This window comes from Scatophagus argus, chromosome 6 (genome assembly GCF_020382885.2).
Source record: "Scatophagus argus isolate fScaArg1 chromosome 6, fScaArg1.pri, whole genome shotgun sequence".
NCBI classification, from domain to species: Eukaryota; Metazoa; Chordata; class Actinopteri; family Scatophagidae; genus Scatophagus; species Scatophagus argus.
The window spans coordinates 9,947,454-9,965,432 of record NC_058498.1 but is presented as its reverse complement, the minus strand read 5'-3'; the positions used below and the strand labels follow the sequence as shown (position 1 = coordinate 9,965,432).

General features: G+C 41.4%; 2 protein-coding genes and 2 non-coding genes across 4 annotated transcripts; 1 reads left to right on the top strand and 3 right to left on the bottom strand.

The window, feature by feature from the left end:
- The first annotated feature begins 727 nt into the window (after positions 1-727).
- Positions 728-4,684, top strand: b3gnt7 (UDP-GlcNAc:betaGal beta-1,3-N-acetylglucosaminyltransferase 7). The gene is made up of 2 exons (XM_046392543.1): positions 728-1,023; positions 2,180-4,684. Coding segments are annotated over exons 1-2 (1,257 nt in total). The 5' UTR covers positions 728-1,021; the 3' UTR covers positions 3,435-4,684.
- A 4,587-nt stretch (positions 4,685-9,271) lies between these two features.
- On the bottom strand, positions 9,272-17,648 carry ncl (nucleolin). Its single transcript, XM_046392101.1, has 16 exons — positions 17,481-17,648; positions 16,336-16,434; positions 16,110-16,230; positions 15,279-15,410; positions 14,550-14,798; positions 14,185-14,328; positions 13,631-13,714; positions 13,318-13,441; positions 13,021-13,157; positions 12,513-12,639; positions 12,017-12,153; positions 11,678-11,807; positions 11,201-11,343; positions 10,808-10,934; positions 10,182-10,441; positions 9,272-10,044 (listed from the first exon to the last, which is right to left on the bottom strand). Exons 1-16 carry the CDS (start codon positions 17,496-17,498, stop codon positions 9,980-9,982), a joined length of 2,097 nt encoding a protein of 698 aa, XP_046248057.1. The 5' UTR covers positions 17,499-17,648; the 3' UTR covers positions 9,272-9,979.
- LOC124061268 lies at positions 12,746-12,885 on the bottom strand. Its single transcript, XR_006843714.1, has one exon. It is a non-coding gene; the product is annotated as a small nucleolar RNA SNORA57 (small nucleolar RNA).
- On the bottom strand, positions 14,921-15,061 carry LOC124061269. The gene has a single exon (XR_006843715.1). It is a non-coding gene; the product is annotated as a small nucleolar RNA SNORA57 (small nucleolar RNA).
- Positions 17,649-17,979: the final 331 nt, after the last annotated feature.

Below are 17,979 nucleotides of genomic sequence, written 5' to 3'. Positions count from 1 at the left end.
AAATGTTTTGAATGAAAAGTTTTGAATAACGTGCTCTTGCTAATTTGATTCTTTATGCACATTTTGCAGATTAATAAGATTAAGACTAAGATTTCCTTTATTGTTCCACAATGGGACAAAATTTCATAAATCACAATTCTGTTCTTATAATGGAGTATTCATTTTATTTATTTGTTTGTTTTGTTTTGCACAACATGTAACTAGAGTAATGAGGACACTGAGGTTAGTGATGTTTTAGGGAATTTGGGGGGTTTGAATGACTTGAGGAGTTTTGCATTCTACAAAAAGAAAAAAAAAAATACACATAACAGTTTTTAAGCCTCATTTAGATATTTTTAAAGTCCGGATTCTTACACCATAATTATGTGTATAAATCCTGGCATTGCGAGGAAGGTTATGTAACAGAATTAGACTGAAGGTCCAGGTTGTTGGGGGGCGGAAGTTGATCTTAGGTGACTCTTGAGAATTAAGGTGGAAATGTAAATATGGTAGACCTCAAACATGTCCGCTTAACTAATGCTAGCGAAACAATATAAGCTTACCTGCGTGTTTGGTTATAGGCTACTTCATCCCTAAGACGAAAGTGAAGAAGAAACAAAAGAAATCCACTGTTTACCTTCCCTTAAGGTGTTCTTACGCTTGTGGGCTGTGTATACACGACCGAGGCGTACTTCATCATCCACGTCCTGTGCGTACGTGATCTACGTAAGTGCTGCTGAGCCTCTAAAACGGGACCTCAGAAAGCGGGTGCAGTCTTGAGCAACGCAGATCGCACAGCGCACATCTGCTCCGGCGGGCAAAGAAAACCCTCAAGCTTTCTGCTCGTTTCTCACAACACAGCAAGACTGTGGACAGGATTATTTTAAAATTATCTTCCCAACCTCTCTCTTAAAAAATAAATAAAAAAGCCGACCAGACGTAAAGTCAAGACTTTTTTTTGGGAAGATAATCGGCATTCTTGTTTGTATTGGCTTATTGTCTGCGAGCGACCATCACAGATCGTCTCTAAAGCATAAAGAAAATGTAAGTGGCATCGTCTTTTTGAAACACTTCATCACTGTGGACTAGACAAACCATTTTACCCGATGCTTATGTGACTGACGTGCCCCGTTACGGCATCTTATCGTCCATCAGTCACACGACTCAAAATCTTAAAGTTTCTCATTAAACTTTCGATTCCAAAATTTAAATGACGACAACCATGCAGAGTTTGTGTAAAGGAAAAAAAACACGAGGAAAAGGGAATTAAGACGAGGACGGTGAGGCGTTTAGGCATCTCATTTTTAATGAAATCTTTGATGTGATACTGTGGATTTAAGAAATTGTTTAATAGGCTAACGTCTTGTGTCTTATTCCCACATGTAACTCCAGTGTGGTTGTATCTGATTGAATTTCGTTGACTGGTTCTCAAGGGTGTGTTGGCTCAGCCCGCCACCAGAATTGTCTCGGCTGTCTCCTTCGAGTCAGATGGGCCCAGACGGGACCGTCTCTGGGGTCGTGAATGTAACGAGCCCCGGCGGAGTTACTTCACCGTCCGGGTACATTCCTCATGCGCTACTTTGTCTGGCTGATCTGAATGGGGTTTTTTAAAAAAAAAAAAGAAAAAGAAAAAGAAAAGGAGGGATAGGCTTTGGCTTTTCTTTACTTTGCTGGCTGTATTAACAGCAAATTATTTGGAGATCACGTTAACATACTGGAGCATATTGTGGTAACGATCGGTCCTCTGATTTATTAGGTACACATTAAACTGCAAGTATTCTTCTGCTGTTAACGTGAACATGGGATTTAACCTCTAAGAGATCATTTATTCCTTATTGTGCATTTTTGCCATGTTTTGTTTTTTTAATCAGATTATGCATTTCTGTGTTTTTATTGACCTCACTGCGCTCTCGAATGTCAAGTCTCTTCTTCTTATTATTATTATATTTTCATGTCTCGTTATTTTAAACTGGATATAACCCCACATATTACAGAACTGATTTATGCCCTCTGTATAACTGAAATCAAATTTTGTTTGGTGTGTTATTCTCACTCCTGGACCTATCACATTTCAATTCAAGGTTAAAAACAGAAAAACTGGAGGAAAAGCATAATGTCCAACTTATTAAAGAAACACTAAAATGTATCAAAAGGTATTTGAGTTTTCTGACTGGCATGTGTGATCTTTGTCTTCACCCAGGATGAACAACAGAGATCGCTGGAGGATGTACAAGAGAGTGAGTGTCATGTTTTTCCTGGCTGTGGTGGCGCTAACTGCTGTCCAGAAAGGGAGCATCAACATGGGGACTTCCTTCGAACTCGAGAGGCAGGCTCGCATGGATGCCTCTGAGGAAGAGGAACCTGAAGCTGCTGTGGAAAGGAAGACTAACTCGTACGTGGCAATAAAAGGCTTCTGGAAAGCTGACAAACGGCAGCAGACGCCTAAAAGTCCAGGCAAAATACAAGAGTCAAGGACCACCGAGGACAGCAATCCCAGAAAATGGGATGTAACCAGCTCCAACTGTACCGCCAACCTCAACCTCTCAAGTCAGGACTGGTTCATCAGCCTCGAGCAAAATTTCAAGCAGTTCATGCTTTATCGACACTGCCGTTACTTCCCCATGCACCTCAACCACCCAGAGAAGTGCACAGGGGACATATATTTGCTCATGGTCATAAAATCTGTGGCCACCCAGCATGACCGCAGGGAGGTCATCCGAAAAACCTGGGGCAAAGAGCAGGTGGTTGACGGCAAGAGGATTAAGACCCTTTTCCTTCTTGGTAAACCCTCCAACGAGGCAGAGAGAGTGAACCATCAGAAGCTAGTGGAGTACGAGGACCACATCTACGGGGACATCCTCCAGTGGGATTTCCTAGACAGCTTTTTCAACCTCACACTTAAAGAGACTCACTTCCTTAAGTGGTTCCACACTTACTGCCCCGGCGTACGCTACATCTTCAAAGGTGACGATGACGTCTTTGTCGGTGTCGACAACATCTTTGAGTTTCTCGAAAGCAGCAAACATGCAGAGAACTTATTTGTGGGAGACGTGATTGTCAAGGCTGTGCCCATTCGTAAAAAGGAAAACAAATATTACATCCCCCAGGCCCTGTATAATAAGACACACTATCCTCCATATGCAGGTGGAGGGGGTTTTCTGATGGATGGGACTCTGGCGAGGAGGCTTCACTGGGTGGCAGACACCCTGGAGCTCTATCCCATCGATGATGTCTTCTTGGGCATGTGTCTGGAGGTGCTTGAGGTCACTCCTATAAAACATAACGCCTTTAAGACGTTTGGCTTGGTGAAAAATAAGAAAAGTAAGTTGAACAGAGAACCCTGTTTCTTTAGGAGCATGATTGTGGTGCACAAGCTGCTCCCGCCAGACCTCATGCACATGTGGAACCTGGTCAACAGTGACCTTGTCTGCTCACAGAAAGTGGAGTTCCTATAGCTTTATGGGTAACGCCAGGTAAGGACAGCGCCGACAAGCTGAGCTGCACCTTGGTGGATACTAATATGATGCGTGAGAGTCGAGGTTCCCAGTAAACTCTCCTTTGTGTGGAGCGGGAATGTGGGCAACATTGGAATTTGCTGTTCCTGAGCAGTAATGCAATTTTTGGAGGAGGTTCCTCGAAAGTCAAGTAAATTATATAGAGTTTATTTAGAATTGTGTATTTATATTGGTATTGTGAAGGACTCACACTGTCAGCACACAGATTCAGAGACAATTACAGAAAGAACTAACACATAGAGATGTTGAGGCCAACATCTCTACTTGTTTTCCCTGTTGGATTGATCCATGGAGGTTTTCACTAGCCAGGAAACAAGAAGCCTTGTGGTAGTGAGCTGGAACCAAACCAGCACGTTAATGTGAAAATACACCTCAAAAATGTCAGCAAAATTCATTGCAATGACAAATGGTAAACAAAAACATGAATAGGTTTAAAATACTGCAACAGGCAGGCCAGAGAGAAATCATGTTTGACTTAGTGTGAGCCCTGGAGGCTTTGGTTCTAAAGCCAATGCACATGCTGCACAGCCTGTATTTATGCAAGCATTTTGGGTTTGTATGAGTGTTACGCATTGCCTTCAATCAGATCAGTATAGCGTGCTGTAGTGGCTTCAAATGGTTTCACGTAAGAGAAAGAAACTATTCTCTCTACCTCAGTGATTTGGTCAAAAAAGTAATTTTCATCATTGGTCACAGTAACCCTGACACTATAATCTTCACATGCAGTTCTTGCTCCTGAGATTTTAATCACTTTTTGTAACGTAGAGGTCCTTGCACTCATTTTTTGTAATGTAACTGACTTGATATGGACGTCTACTACTCCTATACTACTGGAAACTTTACAAGAAAATGTCTAAACTTGTTGGTTATATGCTGTCTGTGGATTTCAGTGTGCTGATATACTTGACATGAATTTGGTGGAGGGCATGCAATGAGACTGTGAACTAAAACTATTGCTGGTACGAGTTTCGGATATCTTAATTTAACTCTTCCCCCAAAGGGACAAAGGGGGCAAATGTAGGGTTCTTCTTTTTAATTTAAAGCATCAGACATTCATGAAATGTTCAATGATTATAAAGCTGAATGTGATGGGTGTAGTGAGTGATGATTATGTCTTGGTGATGTAAATATATGTAAAAAATCAAAATGTACATAGAATGTCATTTGTAAATAAACATCTCGACAACACAGTTCTTTGAAAGTCTGTCCTAGATTAGCTGTTTTTGTGTTTGGCCTTATCAGCATCAAACATCTATGTGAAAATCCGCATTAAGTCACCCAACAATAGTGTCCAGTGTTGTGGGTATGTGGGTATCAGTTACAGAACTAAGCGGTAAAGAAAACATCCGTGCTCAAACAGCCATGAAAGTAATAATGGCGTATAGCCTGTGATAAAGGACGTGCTATTCACACATGTATTTGGATATAAAAGACAGCCGCATTAAATTGTTTTAAGAACATTCATTCTGATACAAAATGAATAAAAGAAGTATGACAACTTTCTCTGATGATCTTGTATTTGGTATGGGTAAAATTCTCACAAACTATTTGTTTTCATAAAGCGGTTGAACATGCTCCAGACTCGGTGTGACATTTCACACTGTTTATGTTGAGTGTCCCTGTCAAATATTGTGTCTTTTCACCGGGCAGAACTGCCCGAGACCCATAACTGCCAGTTAACAGCGAAGATATTGTTTAGAGCTTTAAGCTGACCCAAAAAGACAAAGAGGGCACCACAAAACCAAACAAATACCTCCCTGTTGTTCTTCACAATCTCTTTTAGGACAAAGACAATCAAAAAGCCGTACAGAAACTGGATCTTCTCTATATTGTGTTTCATGAGGGGTACACTCACCAAGACAGAAGCATAGCTTAAGAAGGTTTATCTCTTTCAACAGTCCCCTTTGTTAAACACAATGTACAAGTGATATGGAGTCAAACTTATCAAGACAATGAGCTCAGCTATTTCTTTTATCAGCGAGGTGCATCTTCTATGACCTGACAATGTACCTATCAGTGATAAAATTTCTATTGAGGTCTAACATTGCAAAGAAGAGACGCAATACTATGCAGTTGCATAGTAGCAGCTTCAAGCCCATCGATCACATTTGCTCTGGGGGGGGGTCCAGGTACTGGCAACACTGGGGTATAAGGACATGAAAAGTATTTTCTTGATGAAAGTGAATTCTTCTCGATCAGGTCCATGTTCAAAGAAAGCTAAACAATGATGTTCGTGTGTGTGTGTGTGAGACAGAAGCGGGTTTTACTTTCATTTCCAAATTGAGTTGCACCATTGAGTTTCTACCTATTTCCTTCTCAGCTACTGTGTAATCCAAATGTCAGAAAACAATGTGTTGCAAGTGGGTGATTGTATCAGAGTGGTAGAAACACTATTCTTTATATCCTTTCAAAACAGATCTTGACCTCAGCTACATTACCTGATAAAATTAAAGTCATATATTCCCTGATTTTTCATCTGGTGCCACCATGAAATGTGATAACGGATGTCTCAACAACTACTGGTTGGACTGTACCAAAATTTGACACAAATAGTCTATTCATGCACCCCCCAGGATGAATTTTACTACTAGTAACAGCTTTGATTGGAGGTAGAATTTTTTTTATATATTGTGTAGAAATGTGATAGAAATATTGCTCTTTCATCCTTAACATGGAGGACTTGCATGCTAGTTGTCCTAACACATGAGTTACTAAAAACAATATCCACACAAATGAACCATCAAACACATAAGAAGAGTTTATAAGCACCAGTAAAGAGTCACATGTGCATTGTTCTACAGCACTGGTTCAGTAATCTTCTTCAAACCTTAGAGACATTGCTGCGAAATGACTCTTTGACATAAATAGCTCCATGCCTCTAATTTACGATGAACTTCCTGTGGTTTGAACAGTTGAACAGATTAAGTGGATGATGATGCAAGAACTCGTATGTGCGTGAGACAGAAGAGCGGTTGGTAGATTTAAAAAAAAAAAAAAAAGAAAGAAAGAAAGAAAGAAAGAGGAAGGTAACTTCTGGTGCCCTTCCTCTCAAGACTCTAGCTGGTACATCTGCCAGTGCAGAGGAACATCAGAAGATACAAGTGCTACTCACTCACCTGTCATGTAATGTGAATTATGAACTCTTCCCATCTAAATTGGCCGAATGTCGCACTCCAGTGATGATTTTAGACTGCTGGCTAGTACATACCCTTCTTTCCCAACCTGCCTTCAGATAAAGAGCAGCATATTTGCTGACACTAATTGGAGGAAGCTTTTGATGTCAGTGTGGTCAAAGAGTTGGCTGGAGGGGGCTGCAAGTTTTCACACCAGCCCTCTATTTTCTTCAAAGGCCTCTGGCGCACTGTCATTGGCACAGCTACATTTGAGAATTTTGTTACTTGGGCTTAAATGAAAAAGAACATTCTTCAAACTACAGACAGCCTCTCACAGAACATGCCATATGGCATGATGTGCCGTTTTGTAGCTATTAGTATATTAGATATTAGATACAGAGTTTAGTGGATGGATTACACAAATTTGCAAGATGACTTTGGGCCAGGACATACATTTCACTCCTTTGGAAATGGGAAAATAGTTAGCCTGGCTATCTTAAAGAGCTACAAAAATACATCTACTACCACATCTATATCTCAGTCAATGACTCATTGATACAAGCCTGGTAACCCAGACATGTAAATTTGTATTTACATGCAACTTCCTCCAACTAATCAGTCAGCACACACAGGCATATCATTATGCGAATATAAATTTGAATATTACTGTAAACACCAGAGCCCTTAGTGGTACACCATATATTTTGCTAATAAGGTCCAGTCTTATAATATTGTTTGAGGCTGAACCAATGGTAACAAATTATGGCTATAAATAAAGTTTATTCCTGCTCAAACATGAGCATTTGGTTCCTATTGGATTTATGACACTGAAAATTATCAAAGTGTTTGCATCAGCACTGAAAAAAAACAAAAACAAACAATCACCCTCTATTCTTCTCTATTATGCACAGGGCAACACTACTGCAGGGAAGCACTCAAAGGTGAATTCAGAGAGGGGAAAGAAAGCGTACAGGTCATTCTATACGGCTGACATAACGCCACAGAGAAAAGTTAGCATGACCCCTGTCACCGCTCAAGGCGGGGTGGGGTGGGGGGCAACAAATCTCTAAATGGAGGTATTCAGTGGTGCTCTCATCAGTGCCTCCCGCCCAGGCACCTTCAGGAACAAAGATCCCTGTTCAGCTACCAGCACCACGGGATGACAACATGCCGCCGTCCCCTGTCTGGGAGAGTCACTGAGGGAAACGTGTCCAGCAGCTCAGGGTCACTGTGTACACTGCGCACGCACCTTTTCACTTACACGCACGTAATCGTCATATAGCTTGTTTGTTGTCAGTTCAGCTCATTTCAAAGGAGAAATGTGAATAGATATAACAGATATGTAGACTTGCATTTAAAACTTCAGTCACTCACAGTTCCACAGACTGTTGGCATGTTGCTACATAGTCGGCAGACAGATGCCCTACATGTCCTCATTTCAGCTGTTAGTCTGTGCATATGCAATGCATACACTTCCTTCCCAGCACTGTTAGGTATATAAACAGCTACCGGAAAACTGCAGTTGAATTCCTCATATGACCAAGCATACCTGAACAGAACTAATTGCATATGATTTTTAACGTGCTGACAGGGTTGTTTGTTGGCCAGCATCAAAACCGTCATCAATTTCAGCATGTGGTTACCTTTCAAGCTTCTACTGCTTTAGGACAAGAACTCAGTACTTACATGCATAATAATTACACAGTGGAATGTCAAAAGGCTCAATTTCCATTAAGTACAAGGTTGTGATCTTCACAAGGAAATAACCAGCACTCAAAATGCCTGTGAGAGAGCTCCTTGCATGTTTGATGATCTTAGAGTGCTTGAACTTTGTGGGTAGTTTATATTGAGACCACCACTTCCTCCTGGTTTACTTGCCGGCTGTGCGATTTGAAAAAGCAAAGCTCCACTAACAAATCTGCATTTCAAAGACCATCAGTTCAGTAAACTTCATGAATAGCCTCAATCAGACTTTTTGTCTTGTGATAGCAGAATGACACACAAGACGACATAAGTGTCACGGTTCTCTATTTTAGTATCAGTTCCATCAATGTCAGCTCAGCTTATACACGAATACTCAATATACTCAGTTTCCTTTAACAGGACCACCCGTTGTCTGAGGTCCTAACACTGGGTTGTTGGACACTGCCACCTGGTGGAAGAAAGGTTTGTCAGCCACTAGCTACCGTCAACTGACTTCAGTGACGAAGCATTTTTCACGACGACCAGATAAGGTTTGCCCCTGCTACTTGTAGATGCAATTACTGGTGTAGCATCACAAATCTTACAGCCATTCCAGAAATTAAAAATTAAATATGTTTTAAATGACATGCCCATACCCACTTTGTTTCAGCTGGGTTGGACACCATTATAAAACACATTAACATAATGCAATACAAGTCACAGCCTCCATAATTACTAGAGTTTAATCACCAGTTGACAAGCTTTTTATTTTTAACCAGCTTCACAAAAAGGTAGAGCTAACTGTATGGCAGGGGTGATGTATTGCATTATATTAGATGTGCTTAGTGATTCAGTAAACGTACCACACTGACAACTGTTCAACCATGACTGAGACCATTTTGTATTCTAGAAAATTTCAAGCTTGTGTGACCCTGTGAATACTTATTCAACACTTGAGACTGAAGACAATAAAGATAAACATTTAAAAATCACCACCTAGAAGATTTTATTTAATCACATGAAAATCTTGAGATTTTCAGATGGGGGGGAAAAATTAGTCAATGCACTACAAATATTTTATGATACATAGAGGTATTTTACCCTCTGTGACTCAGACACCGACCCCCACTGAACAAACATGACAGAACATCACTGCCAAACTCTCTTCACACCCGACTCTAGCGCACCGACTTAAATCTTCTATCAAAATACGCTTTGCACATTACAGTAAAACTTGGCATCTAAAGCAAACTAAACAAACAAACAAAATAAAAACAAACGTATGGATACAGGTGTAAATTTTTTTTTTTTTTTACAAAAGGTAAAATGAAAATCATACAAACTGTTTAAATTTACACAATGGATCTGACAAAGACGAGCGCATTTTTTTCACAGCAAACTTGTTTGCCAGACCAGTTCCATTTCACAACTTCGGAAAAGCAAGTAAGCTAAGGAGGGCAACAGGTTTGCATTAGGGACATTCAGTACTAACATGTAGCACTCGATCTGAAAAGGTCAAAAAGTACCAGTCTGGCATAGACGGGTGGGGGAAGGTTTTAGGGGACTAAATAAAGGGCTAAAATGCCCGTTTACAGTTAAATATATATCAGTGACGCTTTCTGGAATGTCCAAAAGCTCTGAAAAGCGATGAAACCAGAGTCCATTCAAAAAGTAAAACAGACTAAGGATTTAGTCATCAAACTTGATTTTCTTCCCCTGGGGTCTGGCTCCAAATCCACCACCTCCTCTTCCACCTAAAATGAGAACAAAAGAAACTCAGTTGGACAGCATGATTGAGTTCAAGATTGTGATAGTTCACTGATTATGGACAGAATGAAATCTCATTCCTTTTCCCCCCTTTAGCCAGATACAAATTTTAAATTCCCTTTACCTCCAAAGCCACCACGTCCGCGTCCACCTCCACGACCGCCTCCTCTTCCTCCTCCAAAGCCTCCACGGCCGCCAAAGCCACCACGGCCACCAAAGCCTCCACGACCTCCTCTGCTACCACCGCGGCCTCCACGGAAGCCACCTTCACCCTTAGGCTTGGCATAGTCCAGGGTCACCCTGCTTCCATCAATTTCACCATCATCCATGGCCTCCTTGGCTGCCTTGCAGTCCTCCTCATTGTCAAAGTCCACAAAGCCAAAGCTGCAGGGGAAGGCAGAAGGGGATTGAGTTTTAGATTAGAAAATTAAGCGAAGATTAAGTTCACTAGAGTTAAAATGCAATTAATATTAATTTTTTTTTCTTCTTAAGATCAAAACAGACAACTCCCTGAATATTTTATCCGGGAAAGCATGATTAATGTTCACAACACCTTATGGTCCAACTGCCCATATTATTGCGTTGATTTTGTTTCGCATCAGACATGGGCAACTGCCACCGAAGGTAGCTGCCTGTTAAACTGCGAGTTCGCTCTACTTCTCATGCGAATCCGTACACTGTCACTTCAGGACAGAGCGTTGCTCACGAGAAGAACAGCCAGAGGGAATACACACGACTTTAAAAACTTACCCTTTTGATGACCCTGTGTCTCTGTCTGTGACTATCCTGGCTGCCACCGCACCCTCAAATGCTTCCTTGAGGGTCTGATCTGTTGTGTCCTCAGAGAGACCCTTGACAAAGAGGGTTTTTGTTGGACCTGGTAGCAGAGGGAGCAGCCATCATTAATGACAACCATAGCTTTTATGGCCCATTTAGGTTTTATCCACCACAATGATCATCATCTGGGCAAACAATTGTTTTGTCAAGCTAAAACCTCATCCACAGACCAGATCAGGACTTGACTATCTTTAATTCATCAGAGTTTCAGGAGGTCAAGTTTTCATCACATCTGGCCCGGTTATCCCAGTCTCTTAATATTCAAGGCACAGTTCGGTTTCACGTAGGTTAAGCTCAAAAACCAACCTGAGTTTCCTCTGCCCCCCTCTGCTCTGCCGCTGTTCTGACTGTATTCCAGTCGGATCGACCGGCCTTCAATTTCTGTGTTGTTGAGGTTATCCAGGGCATCCTTAGCATCTTCTGTGCTCTCAAACTCTACAAAAGCAAAACTAAGGAAAGAAGTATTGCATTAGACATTTACTAACATGCCAGTGCACTTTCACTGTCTATTTGGGCAAATAATTACTCAATTACACATTTGTGTCTGTCGCACAGTCAAAATATTGAGCGCACACATGAGTAGGGTGAGCTTCTTATTCCTGTGCATTGACTCTTCTTCTCGTGCGAATCCGTGCAGAATCATGGGTAAGATCAAGAGGAGCTCATGAGAAGGTGTGTAGCAGTCTGAGATTTAACACTTGAATTTTACAGGCAAAACTAAAAACCTAGAGATAAAGCATCCTCATGGATGCCACAGTTGTCATAAGTCACAAAGACATTTACCCTTTAGGTCTGCCGTCCCTCTGTGGAATCCTTATAGAGACAGCCTTCTCAAACGTGGATTGTAAGACTTCCTCGGTGGCACTGAATGCCAGATTGTTCACTACCAGCGTTTTGCTAGCTGCTCCTGACGCTACAGGGACAAAAGAAGAAAAAGAAACAGTGAAGCTGAGGCTTTCTTTGATTTCCTGTACCAAATCAGTACATGACTACTGAAGCTACCAGCCACGACCTGCAATCGATTCTTCACCATGAACATTCTACTCTTTGAAGAAGAAAAAAATCTTACACAGATTGAATACAAGCGCCAGCTTCACAGCTTTAAAAATGTCTAATGTTTACCTGCCACCTTGGCCCCTTTCTGGCTCTTCTCTCCAACAAAGTCAACCATGATGGACCTTCCCTGTATGTCAGCACCCTGGGCCTCCTCCAGCATCTTTTCAGCTTCAGCCTCAGTTTTGAACTCAATGTAGGCGATGCTGTGACAGAAAAGGTTACTTGCTTAGATTACTTGTCCGGAACAAGACTAGTATAGTGCTGCTCAAAATGCTGGTCAGCTTTATATGAACAGCAAGTTTAAATAGTAGGAAACAAAAACTACATACATTTGTATGCTAAAGAAAAATATTGTTGAAATAGTGACATAAATTGGTGGACAACCGTTTCCTTTCACTATAGGCAAGTCAGTTTCCTACACTGTCCTTGATTCTAATAAGAGTTCAGCCTACAGAACTTGTGTGGACGTCTCTGTTACTTGCATACTCTTGTGAGGCGAATCATCTGGTTTGAGAGGATAACCTAATAATTACTTGTCTATTAAGTGGCGGCTTGTTCTCACCCTCTGTTTGAACCGTTCTGGCCTTGAGGTAACCTGACGTCAACCGCGTCCTCAAAGACTTCCTTTAGGTCATCAGCCGTAGCGGAGAAGGGAAGATTTTTTACAAACAGCGTCCGAGCATCCCTCTCTGTAGAACAAATGTCAGTGTCAGGGTATTAACAGCTTTTCCCTGCCAGTTCTTCTGAGAAAATACTTTAGAGGCAAAACATGTAGGACTCCAAGACGAAAGGCAAGAATGTAACAGCGTTTGAGGATAGAACCGGCAGACAATAAAATACACACCGGTACCGAAGACATAGCGCTGCATTCACTTTTCCTCCGTACATTACACACACACGTACTAAACAATCATGTGCATGCCAAGAAATGGAGGGTTTGTGGTGATTTTCACTTGAGTTCACTGCATCACCAACACCAGTTCTTTCCAAATCAGAGATTTTATGAAGTTGTTGTGTTGTGCATATGGAAATGTCCCTGTTCCACGCAGGCACATGGAAGTATATTTTACCTTTCTTGCCCTCCTGTGAGCTCTCTTTGCTTCGGGGCATGTCCAGCTTCAGCTCCTGACCCATGACCTTCTTGCCGTTAAGCTCCAGTGCCTTCTGCAGGTCCTCCTCAGATGCAAACTCCACATAGCCAAATTTCCTGTTGAGGTAAATCAGGAAATAATCAGACATCCCTGCTTCAAAAATAAATAAAGCCAAGTTCACAGTGACATTTCTGTCAACCCCATCGTCGTGCTAATATTTTTTCCATTTCATTGCTTGTCATTTTCTTTTATGTAATGTTGGCGTTCAACACTTACTTGGATCCTCCTAGCCGAACATCTGCGACCTCAAGGTTGTTCTTGGAGAAAAACTTTCTCAGGGATCCTTTGATTTCTTCAAAGTCTTTGTTGTAGTTCAAGTTTCCAACAAACAGACAGAATCCTGGGAAATGGGAGAATAAATTTCCATTAAAGCTTACTTATTCTGTAAAAATTTATCAACTGTACACAATTATGCCAGACAGATTCAGAATAAAAAAGGTGACATCACATATCAGTATTAAGTCCCTTGTTGATCATCATAAAAACCTGTATTGAAATCTGACTGATGTGTCAGCGCGTTTGTTCGTACCTTCACCATCAGACTTTGCCTTCTTGGCAGGAGGTGTGTCCTTCTTGCTCTCTGCCTTCCTCTTTCCTGGAGTCACCGGGGTTTCTGTAGACAAGAGTGTTACATGAACTCAAACTGGGAATAGACAACTTTATTGCTTAAAAACTTAAGCTATTACACAGGAAACAGAAGAGGCACAAGCTCACTGTGTTAAAATTAACTAAAGATCTGCCATAGAGGCTCATCACTGTTGATTTTATTTAACACTATATTCTGTGTATTATTTTATTTTAAGCATTTGTCCCCAGTCAACATGCAATGAAGCAAATGGCATTTGCCTTGAATAAACATTGTCTATCAAAATGGCAACATTTCCATCTCTATCAAATTTTCCCCAATTTTATCAACTTTTCACATGAACGTTTTGCTCAATATAGATAAAATTATTGTGCCTTTAAACAGTAGATTGGAAATCGTTTCAGACAAATGAGTGTTTGAAATTTATTCTATAAATGAAATTATTCCAACAAGTTTTGGCAGGTGGCCCTGTTAATTTTTCTATCACTAAAACGAACCCTCTTCTTCGTCGTCATCATCTTCATCGTCATCATCTTCATCATCATCCTCCTCTTCCGACTCTTCCTTGGCCTTCACCATCCCTGCTTTCTTTGCCTTTGTGGCTGCTGGAGCTGGAGTGGTGTCCATCTCCTCCTCAGAGTCTGAAGAACCACAAACATGAAAAGTTATATCACAGTCACTGTGACCACATTCAAACCACTGACCACCTGCCAGTCACTTGTATCAGATGCATAACAAAGGTGACATCATACAAAATCAGTATTAAGTCCCTTGTTGATCATCATACACTCTTTCCTATGACTGTGGCTCAAGCTGCTCTACACTGACTGAAGTGTTAACAATACAAAAGATTTAATCTAACCATCATCATCATCGTCATCATCATCTTCAGACTCCTCTTTGGCAGCCTTGGCCTTTGCAGGTGGTTTAGCTGGAGCAGCCTTCTTGGGAGGTGGGGCTTCTTCCTCTGAGTCCTCCTCATCATCAGATGACTCCTTTGCAGGCTGAGCTTTCACTGCGGCCTTGGCAGCAGGTTTAGCAGCAGGCTTGGCTGCCGGTTTAGCGGCAGACTTGGCTGCTTTCTTTGGTGGTGGGGCCTCTTCTTCGGACTCTGAACACGACACACATACACACAAGAGTCGTGAACTTCACAAAGTGGATGTTAATTCGCTTTGAGGAAACATCCAGAAGCAGAACTTCTCTAACCTCTACGCCAAAAGTAGAATATGGCAAGTATGTGACAGCGTTTGAGGATAGAACCGGCAGACAGTAAATTACACACCGGCACCGAAGACATAGCGCTGCATTTACTTTTCCTCCGTACATTACATACATGAGTACTTAACAAACCACATGCATGCCAAGAAATGGAGTGTGTGTTTAATCATTTTCTGAAAACGCAAAAACGTCATGCCTGTTGGAATGATTTCATTCATCCAATCCACTGAGCAACTGTTGAGCTGTCATAACAAAAACGCTACGTTCAAAGAAAAATCTCACAAGACGTTACAAAGAAATGACGCACAGAACGAGTTTCACAGAAATTGGGTAAAAATATACTCTGCAGTCAGCACTATGCTGCAAGGCTTACCATCCTCCTCATCATCATCATCGTCCTCTTCGTCCGACTCCTCAGCCTTTGCAGGGGCTGCCTTTGCTTTAGCCGGTGTTGCTTTTGCTGGGGTCTTTTTTGGTGGGGGAGCCTCCTCTTCAGACTCCTCCTCTGTAGGTAGTTTGATAAAGAACAAGATGTAATCACATTATACACAATTGGAAGATGAGATTTGAGAGCTAATCAAGGATTGTGATGAGTGTGAACGTGTCAACATTGTGTTACTGGAGCAGACTTTGCATCTCCAGTATGGCTGTCCCAATAGCAGGATCAGAATTCCCCCAATACTGCCTAAAATGGTGGATTCAGGATCAGCAAGTTAGAGTGTCTATGCACTGACCCTATACCACACCATTAGGAACCCAATATGAAAAGTGAATGATTTTTTTTTACTTCATGATAAATAAATGGCAAGTGACTTGTCTAACTTCAAGGACATCAGGAAACTTACATTTGTCCTCTATGTATCCATTTGGGTTCAGGGAAATATACCCAGTAAAAAAATGGATTAGTTAATGTAAAAACAAAAGCTCAAGTAGTTATACGTTGGCCGTTTTCCTTTTCCTGCAAAGAAATTATCCGCTCAAACAGCAGCCATCTACACATCAAGTCGAGACTGCTGCCACTGCTGAACATCTGAATATGGTGCTTAGGCCATTCAACTTGAAAATGGAAGTATGGGCAGAAACTATCACAAGCCCATTTCACAAACGCAATGCAATATTCAGCTGATTCAAATTACTCATACAAGGAAGGTCGCGTAATTTTCCTCTTCCAATTAATTCAGGTGTGTTGCATTTCACTGCTTACCAGAATCGTCATCTTCGTCATCATCATCTTCACTCTCTGCTTTTTTGGCAGCAACACCATTTTTAAAGGCTGGGGTGGCTTTGGCTGGTGTGGCTTTTTTCACCACCTTAGGGGGAGGAGTCTGTAATACAAAACACAATCCCTTGAAATCTTTATGCAATTCCATCAAATACCCATAAATACAGTGTAGTACAATAATACTACAACAAACTCTGGTATACTGTACCTCTTCCTCCTCACTGCTGTCCTCTTCACTAGATTCCTCCTCCACTTCTTTGGGGGGTGGAGGAGCTTTTTTCTTCTGAGCTGCTTGCTTGTTTGCTGCCTAAAAGAAGCGAGATAAAATAAAAATTTGGGGAAAAAAAATCTTTAAAAACTCTGCATACACTGGTCAAAGCTATAGAAAAAAAAACTAGGGTCATGGCTTGTTTGGTGATTTTATTGATTACACCATGAAATACTTTAAATATCAGCCTTGCCCCCGTTTATACCAAAATTGATTATTCATTCTTTGTACTATTTAGCTACGTAGGTTACCCAGGAGCCATGTTATAGGTAACCACCTGGACGGTATTCTGGCTCCTCTGATTTTCACCTCGTGTGTCATTCAGAGCAGGCGCACAACCCACGTGGAGCTCAGGAGGTCGGGCTGTTAGCATGTTGGCTAATTACCAAGTTTGCAGACAAGCTTTTCAACACATGTACGCTAAGCAGCTATCAATTGAGACGGTCGAGATAATAAAAGCAAAAAGCTGCGTTTCAAATTGATAGCACCATTTAAAGTAAACGCAGTGAATCGATTAAAATTACGGTAACTATTCGGCAGAAATGAGCTTTAGCGCCGCATCTGGAACGTAACCACTGCGTTTAATGCTAACAACCAACCACACGTTTACTACCAGCGCACACATTTCAAGTCTACTCATAATTATTTATTCAATTTTGGTTATTAATTGGTTGCCAAACTTGTCTGATATGCTATCTAATCCACATTTTACTATAATAATCTCTAAACTCCCTGCTTAAATCGAGAGCGCGCATGAATGCCATCTTGAGTGGTCCGGTGCTAACGCTAGCAGGCCAGGCAACCCAACAGCAAGGAACAAACATGGCCGATCACAACGGAGAACAAACATTTTGTAAGAACGCAATTCCACCGCGTTTTCCCGACCATGCAAACCCTTACAGAAACAATGGAATTTAATAACAGAGACCATTAGCTACAATTCATGAACAAACATTTCCTCCCGCTGTCAGCTTTCCTTTTCTCACAAACGCAGCAACTTCTACGCAGGAGGCCTCATGCGTATACACAGCTTTCTAGCATAAACGCACGCAATTAAACAGTAAATTCACGTAATTTCGTCTTACCTTTGCTAGCTTCACCATGGTGCTGTTGTGTGTTTCAATGAAACACAAGGAAATTGACGTTTGAAGACAAGTAAAGATACTGCTAATACACACACGTGGCTCAGCTTACTCGTTGGGTCATTGGACAGGAAAGACAGAAATGCTGAAGACGCGCTTGTTACTCTCCTATTCTGCGCGTTCACGCCGACCCGCCCACATGACCTTTTCCACCAATCACAAGTTGGTACATTTGCACCGTGCCCGCGCCTCGACCACATAGGCAGCCGATATGACGGTGAGTGACTTCACAGGAGCAAGCGATTTTTGTTAACGGTGCGTTTAAATAACTGAGTACGTGGAATACAGAAATAAAACGTCTTGTGTTAAACAAAGTTGTGTTGTCAAAGCTTCTGTGCAATAAAGTCGGGGATTTTAGCCAGAAACAATGAAGTAATTTAATGTTAAATGTTTAGAGAAATTTCAATTTTAGTTTCAAATGTTTCATAAATGCTACATTTGC

Bases quoted from the DNA above. Each gene is read 5' to 3' on its own strand.
- ncl (XM_046392101.1), bottom strand. The intron at 15,411-16,109 runs GTAAGCAGTGAA...AACTACCTACAG, and splicing joins TGACGAAGATGACGATTCTG to AGGAGGAGTCTGAAGAGGAG. The intron at 11,344-11,677 runs GTAAATGTCTTT...TTCTTTCCTTAG, and splicing joins AGGGACGGCAGACCTAAAGG to TTTTGCTTTTGTAGAGTTTG.